Genomic DNA, 8,023 nt, shown 5'->3' with positions numbered 1-8,023 from the left:
AGCTCATCTACACCCTATGAACAGTAAAAGCAAAATAAATACTAATACTAAAGAATCAAAAAATACTATATCTTTTTGTGGTGAAAGATGCTTGAGTGCGTGAAGTTCGTGCCAAATTTCAAAGCATTCAGATATCTGAGTAGCTCTCAGCAAAAAAGACAAATTCAGGTCTTCAGAATTTTTTGAATTTATTTTGTATTTTTAACGATTTTACTGTTCACTCCCGGGCTCATCCGAGCACAGGAGCAAAAACGGCCCGTCCGAACCGCTATATAAAGATCTGTTTTGGGAGCTCCGTTGAACAAGATCAAACGGGATACGATAAATGCAACTTAGCCCGCCAAGCTTAAAACGCAATGCTTAGCTAAATATAAACATATTTTTTGAATTGTCATACGTGGAGAACTAAGTGGCAAACGGAGAGACAAAACTGCTTGCTGACCCACAAGCACCCGCTTCATCTAGAAAACACAGAAATTTCACAAGAAAAATACAATTCCTGCAGAATTCAAGAAAATTTCACGTGTTCCAAACAACGCTCTCGAAGCTTTTTTCACAAATCGGTATGTTCATAACTCTGGTCCTAAAGCTGGTACAGCACCGTATCATACATTCTAGCCAGATAAATATATATTCATGAATAAACTTCGCAATGTAATTAATAAACAGGCTACAGCCATCAACATGCCTGCTGTGATTTAATTAATTAGGACGCAATAAAATATGTTCAGTAAGCTTCGCCATAATAATCAAGAAATCAGCAGCAGCCGTCAGCCAGTTTGCTGCATTTTAACTAGGATAAGGTAAGTTCGTCAGTAAGCTTCGCCATAGCACTAAATAAACTAGCTAGTGGACTCCACGGGTATGTTCGACAGAATAATGAAAACAGCAAGATAACTACACTAACCAGCCTTTTCAGCATTACCATTTTCAGCAGGTCCCTCACTCTTCAGCTCATATGCCTGGTAAGGTACCTCGCTCATTGGCCGAGGAACAGGACGGCCTGCGAAGTCTTCAGGGAAGAACGTGAAATCAGGCCCAAAGTTGAACCTGACCTCACAATTTGGCTCATCAGGCAGTGAGTACATTGATGCAGCTGGGTAGTAGCGCCCTCCAGGAATATCCTCAAAGGCCGTGCCTTGGCATACCCCGTTCTTGAAGTAAACTATCTCACTTCCTACATTTGCAGTTAGATTGAAGTCAATAACAAGACAACAGGCCCTATGAATAGAGTTTGGAGAAGTTGGAAGCAGGAAGCGGCATGCAAGGGCAAGACAACAATAGCTGGGATTCTTTATTTCAAAATGCAAAAACACAAGGAAACACCTTCCTTATAGTGTCTGTTGACTGTATATGTACTGAACACCCCACTATTGAAAATCTCAATCAGAGCTACAATAGGGTAACAAAATCCTTGTAAACATAACAATGAAATTTCTGATTTCACTAATTATGCAAGACATGAAGGTGCTATGATAGACTAGATATGCAAAAATGCATGAACAAGAAATTAACCACAACATCATAAACTTTGAATTCATACCAATGGGCTAACAAAGACATGGTTTGATTGAGAATCAGAATGTGCAGAAGCAACCGAACCAGAATAACTATGATGTGCCGGAAAAGCAGATGATACACTCGTATGAAGGGGTGGTGAGTAGTGGAGTCCACTGTGCAGAAGGGGGCAGCAAAGGTCAGAATTGCAAAGCTTTTCGTGGAACATGGACATTGAGAGCTTACATTTTGATATCTGAAACAATATACACCATCCTTGACAGAAACTAATTTAGTAAATTCATATAAGAATTGAGAAACTTGTATGAATTGCAACTGCTGCGTTTTAGGAGATGTCATTTGACAACTAAATGCCACTTGATTGATTTTCTTTTTATGCTTTAGTCAATGGACAGTATGCTGCATCCATCATCATGCTTCTGCATCAAATGCCGCTCCATACTTCAAAGGAAATAATATCACCTATTAGGTTGACTAGGTGACTATCTATGGGAAATATCACAATATGAGTGAGTGAAATGAAATTAACGACGCGTTTGGTTCCTGCTCAGGTAATGCAATGGGTTTCCGTAATAGGTAGGTGTCGCTTCTGATTCTTTTTTACGGGATACTGACCATAGTTGCCATGTTTCCGGTACGGTGGGAACGAGGAACGGGAACGAGGGACGAGAGTCGGTGGCTGAAAAAAATAGGGTACAACGAGGGTATACATCTCTCGAACGATTTTTTTATAGCGGGGACGCGATCCAATCCGTTTGGGTACGATGAACCCGGTACGGTACCATGAGTCGAGAAACGCAGTTCCTAAAGAACGACGACTCCCTGATGGTCAGCATTCCTTGCTGTTAACGGATCCCTTGCAATTAATGGACTGGAGGAAGAACGAGGAGTCCTTGAGAAAAGAAACGACGGCGTGAGTAAATTATGCCTCGCGTTTTGGCTGTTGGATCCTCGAACCTGAATCGAGGAGCAGGCTGCAGGAACGCCGAATCTTCATCGAATCGTACCGAATCCGACCTCGTTCCCGAATCCGATTCCGGGTCGATGAATCGGGATCGAGGGACGGCCTACCGTTCCCCGTTTCCGGCTACTATGATACTGACTTTGTTTGGTTCGCTCGGTCCTGTCCGGTTTCCTAATCACCTTCCGCTCAGCTGGTTTCGACTTTGCAAAACCGCACATCGGAAATCGCTACTACAGAAGGCGTAGTATGCAAACCAAACACATTCTGCACTTCCAGAAAGCGTGGGAATTGGAAACCACACCAAATTCGCTGAACCAAACACGCTGTAAGTTCTAGTATGTGCAATGGAGATTTGGAACACATAAGTATCCCAGTGCCCACACAGGTATTTGGAGCTTGCATAAGTCATAAGGTTGAAAAGGACAGAATGCACCCATTTCAAAAAGGGGCTTCGTAGCTGCTGCTGCAGTTGTGAAGCATGGGCAGTACGAGGACAAATGACAAATGAGATAAGTACAACGATCTATAAACTTTTCTAGTAACTAACATACATACAAAATCAAGTAGCCCGTATATTCACATTAAAGAATTACTCTGTTGAATATGTTATCCTAAAACCTAAGTACTCTATTCCTGCAGTTTTTGAGCATAAAGAATGAACATATGAAGAGGAACCTTAAGAAAGATTACTCACCAGGAACTGGATCCGGCGCCTTTTTCTCATCCTTGAGACCTTGTGCATGGAAAGGCATCCCCTTGTACTTAACCAGGTCAGGTTGTTTGGGCTCATACAGCTCGCCCTGAGGCAGAGAAATGTAGAAGCCCAGGACATCTCCTTCACCATATCCTTCATCGGCATACTTGTCCCTCCAGGCCTTGTACACCTTGGAGCCATCGACGCTGCGGTAACTGAAACCAAAGCTGTCGCAACCCACAGGTGTCTGGATGTCAGCCTTGTTGGTGGCCCAGCCGAGACGGGTGGCGCCGGAGCTACCAAGGTGCATCACCTTGACCTCAAAATACCAAGCACCGGATGCAATGCCACGGGTGGCACGTATCATGCGGTAGCCCTTGGTGCTGCCTGCGGTTAGGCGATCCTCCGAGACCTCGATCTTCTCGGACTTGTAGACACGCGAGAGGAGCACAGGTAGTTCGGGGCCGTCGTCGTTGCGTTCGGCCGCGAGGCGGGGTGCCGGGGTGAGGAGGAACTCGTCCTCGCCACAGGAGGGCCTGGGGCGACCGCCTCCGCTGGCGCCGGCGCCGCCGGCGACGGCGTGGCCGGGCGGCTTGGCCTTCTTCTTCCCCTTGCGGGAGTTGGGCCTGGTCCAGACGCAGTTGCCGCCCTTCTTCTTGGACTTCTTGGTCGGCGGGGCCGGGGGCGCGAGGGTCATGTGCTTCCTGGCGGCGCCCGAGGGGTCGTTGATCCCGTCGTCGTCGGCGTCATCCACGGCCGCCGCGTAGAGCGGGGCGACGGCGGAAACGTCGGCGTCGGAGGCGGTGGCGGCGCCGGAGAAGGGGGTCTCGGGATCCGCGGCGGAGGCGGGGGTGTCGGGGAGGTTGGGGGTCCTGGCGGCGGCTTCGGGGGTCGGGGCGTCGGTGGGCGGCAGGAGCAGGTCGGAATCGGACGGCGGCAGGAGCAGGTCGGAATCGGAGGGCGGCAGCATCGCGGGCGAGGGAAGGGCGGTGTCCGCCATCGGGGGAGGAGGAGCACTCGGGAGCTGGGGATTGGGAAGCGGCTCGAGGGTTTGGGTGTGATTTGGGTGGCGAGGGTTTCGATTTTGCCTGGGTTTTGTTGGGGTTCAGGGGGGTCACGAGCAGGAGCGCGGCGCCAAAGCTTCCGTTTCTGCTTCGTGCTGTTGTGCGGGAATGGCGACGAGTTCACATGTCATCGGCGGCAGCGCGCTCGCATGGAGCAACGGCAACGCCCGAGGCCCGGAGACGTGAGCACCCCGCACGAACAGGCACAAACAAGCCCTGCGCCCGTGGCTCGTCGCCATCCCATCTGCCTGCCTACTCTCTCTTTTCTTTTTAATTAACACGGGAAGGGACTTGTTATCAAGTGCAGCGATTTGGTGCCCATGCTTATATGCGCCCGGTCAAAACATAATTCGCAAAAGATTCAAAAAATTCAAATTATTTATGCATTATAGATAATTTATTGCATGAGGCCCGCTTCAATTTTCAGATCATTTGGACATCTGAGTAGCTCTCAGCAAAAAGACAAATCGGGACGGAACAGTACATGACCAGTAAAGTTTTTTACTAACCCTCCTCACAAAAAAAAACTTTTTTACTAATCCCAAAATTGGAGCAGCCCTCACACATCAAATTATCTACCATGCAAAAAACATTTGAATTTTTTTATTTCCTAGTATTTGTTTTGATTTTTTTTCTCCATCGCGGGTGCAGATGAGCCTGGGCTCAAAATTGATTTTTTTTCCTTATTATCGAAAGTGATACAACTCCACACAAAGGACCCTAATAAAAAAAATTACTACCAGGTCCTCCTGAAATGCAAGTAACCTAGATGGCTTACGGGCCGAGAAGCTGCCGACAACAACACGAGACGCTATGGCCACCATCCAGACGACCGGATATTTGCCAACATAGGGCGAGGAGACGAGGGTCTCCCATTTGGAGGTTGAAGGTGGGGGTGGGGGCAGGGGGGCCTTTGGTCTTTGGCAACATCGGGCAAGGAGAAAAGGCACTCCTACTTGGAGGCTGAAGATGGGGACTTTGGTCTTTGCCAACAAAACAACGAGACGTGGAGATCCTTCCAGGCATACTGGAGACTCTTTGAAGGTTGATCTGCACCTCTAGAGCTAAGGTCGGTGCCGATGAAGAAGATGGAAGTGGACGCACCAAGAAGCCAGCTTCAATCCTCCATGGAGCCTTAGATCAAAGATGGCATGAAGCAACCTTACCTCCTTCTTCGGCACCGTCACCATGATGACTGAAGAAGAGGACCAAGCATGTTGGATTGGCCACATTTGGTTGCTCCGCAAACTCATCGATGGATATAATGGTGGATTCGAGCCCAAGAGATAGCTTCCACCCTGGGATGACTGTGGGATCTGATCGGCAGCCATTAGATGCAGTCCGAGTGCTCCGACGAAGAACTGCAGTACTGGAAAGATGTCATTAATGTTGATTGTACCTAAGCCTTCCTTTCATTAATAAACTATAAAAGTTGGGAACTTAATGTGACGCCCCCGATGCAACCGTACACTAATTATACACGCAAACGTGTACGATCAAGATCAGGGACTCACGTAAGATATCACAACACAATTCTAGACACAAATAAAATAAACAAGCTTTATATTACAAGCCAGGGGCCTCGAGAGCTCGAATACATAAGCTCGATACACAAGAGAGTCAGTGAAAGCAACAATATCTGAGTACAGACATAAGTTAAACAAGACTGCCCTAAGAAGGTGAGCACAAACAAGATACAGATAGAAGAGGCAAGGCCTCCTGCCTGGGACCTCCTAACTACTCCTGGTCGTCGACAGTCTCCACGTAGTAGTAGGCACCCTCGGGGTAGTACTAGTAGTCGACGGGGGTGGCAACATTTGGCTACTGGGATCCACCATCTGATCGCAGCAACCGTGTATAGGGGGAAAAGAGGTAGCAAAGCAATCGTGAGTACTTATCCAAAGTACTCGCAAGCAATAGATCTATACTAAGTATGCATTGCTAACAAAGGAAGGGATGTATCTGTGGACTGAACTGCAAAATGCCAGAATAGAGGGGAAGGCCTAGCCTACCGGAGACTAGCATCTACCAACATCTTGCAGCATTCAAAAGAGTACATTATAGTATTTTATTATTAACAAGCATATTGTAGCATTAACGCCCAAAGATCCTTTCTCGACTCCCTACGAGAAAGCAATCCCATAGCCATCATATCCATCTCATGTCTCAAGTATCCATTTGTAGTTGTAATAGATCGGCATACAACTCCGAGCGTCCATTACCATGGACACAACTATTCGAATAGATAACTTCCCTGTAGGGGTGCACCACATTACCCATCACGCTTGATTACTCTGGCCGGACACACTTTCCCGGGTCATGCCCGGCCTCGGAAGATCAACATGTCGTAGTCCTACCTAGGCTCCGCACAGAGGTCCACGCCGATCTACATCCTAGGCGCTCTGGGTCATGGGCCCATGGCCCTTTGCACTCCGGGTCGTTATGTGACGAGCCGGGACGAGCACCACCTCATCCGGGAAGGCACTGGCCCGACAGGCCCACAATGCTGAACTGGACATCTGATAGAGCTTTCGGAATAAACGTATGACGTCGAGTGCCCATAACTGTTCCCGCGTGGCAGTTAGTGCGTATACGCCAGTGGCCAACTCAGATCAAATACCCAAACCCTTAGTGTATTGGGAGCTCGCGGAGGCGGGCAGAGACTCACGATCATGTGACCCCGTCGCCACATTTTGAGGAAATACGGCAAGGGCCAGGCCCAACCCTCTCACTGGGGCGGTCTACCTACCCGGCCATGCCTCGTAATTATCTCGCGGGTACCCTCCAGGTCAACCCGACTTCAGTATCTCTTGCAGGTACCCCTCGGGGCCGGCCCGACTTCAACAATGGTCTCAAGTAAAGTCCAGGTAACCATGTGTCCATAACATCAAGGGGGAATCCGAGGAATCACCCTTGATGGAATCCACTTGATGTAATCATCAAGGCAAACTAGGAGGAATCACCCTCGAGGTTCACACTTGAGGTGTTACACGACAGAGTCGTATCGGGAGTGGTGAAGGAGGAATCACCCTCGATGACCACGACTGAATAGCTACACTACAGAGTTATCATCCGGAGTGCCATATGAGGTATCACCCTCGGCACTCGATAGTAGCTCTGCAGAGGTCGTACAACTAAAGGGGGTGAGGTGGTGTGTCGGGCTCTACACGTCGATCACGTTGTCGAGTCACCGATCACCAAGCCGAGGCAACTGGGACAGGGTGAGGGGTCACGTGTGGATCACTAACCAACCTATCACTACTAGGTAAAAGCCTATACACGGAAACTTACCAGCAGCGCTGCTCAAAATACAACGCTACTGCTACTTAGCAGTAGCGCGTGATAGCAAAATGCGCTGCCGAAAGGAAAATAGCAGTAGCACGTCCACCGCAAAACGCGCTACTGCTCTAATTGCCATGACCTCCCCCCCCACTAGTTATAGCAGCAGCGCCCTATAATGAACCGCGCTACTGCTATTCAGATTAGCTGTAGCGCATTTCGGCAAACGCGCTACAACTATCCCTACCTTATCCCCACGCGCACGATCGACCCTCTCTCTCACTCACACTCTCACACTCGCCCGCGTGCCGATAACCGTCGTCGTGCGTCGCCGCCGCCGCCGCCTTCGTCCGTCCGCCGCCGAGGTACTCCCCTCCTTCCGTCCCTCCTCCCTCCTCCTCGCACATCCTCCCTCCGCATGCGGCCGCCCCTCCCTCCTCTACCGCCGCCCTCCTCCCTCCGCCTATGGCCGCCCCTCCTCCCTCCGCCGTCGGCAGCCCTCCT

The 8,023-nt window shown here is 49.3% G+C and overlaps 1 protein-coding gene across 1 annotated transcript; it reads right to left on the bottom strand.

Moving 5' to 3' along the window:
* Positions 1–608: 608 nt before the first annotated feature.
* Positions 609–4,485, bottom strand: LOC119308306 (protein TRAUCO-like). Its single transcript, XM_037584412.1, has 2 exons — positions 3,177–4,485; positions 609–1,177 (listed from the first exon to the last, which is right to left on the bottom strand). The coding sequence occupies exons 1-2, from the start codon at positions 4,174–4,176 to the stop codon at positions 903–905; spliced, it is 1,275 nt and encodes a 424-aa protein (XP_037440309.1). The 5' UTR covers positions 4,177–4,485; the 3' UTR covers positions 609–902.
* Positions 4,486–8,023: the final 3,538 nt, after the last annotated feature.

This window comes from Triticum dicoccoides, chromosome 5B, assembly GCF_002162155.2.
Source record: "Triticum dicoccoides isolate Atlit2015 ecotype Zavitan chromosome 5B, WEW_v2.0, whole genome shotgun sequence".
Lineage (NCBI taxonomy): Eukaryota > Viridiplantae > Streptophyta > Magnoliopsida > Poales > Poaceae > Triticum > Triticum dicoccoides.
The sequence above is the reverse complement of the archived record's forward strand: the minus strand, read 5'-3'. Positions and strand labels throughout refer to the sequence as shown.

Bases quoted from the DNA above. Each gene is read 5' to 3' on its own strand.
- LOC119308306 (XM_037584412.1), bottom strand. From the start codon at position 4,176: ATGGCGGACACCGCCCTTCCCTCGCCCGCGATGCTGCCGCCCTCCGAT. The intron at 1,178-3,176 runs GTGAGTAATCTT...CTGCAAATGTAG, and splicing joins GGCGCCGGATCCAGTTCCTG to GAAGTGAGATAGTTTACTTC.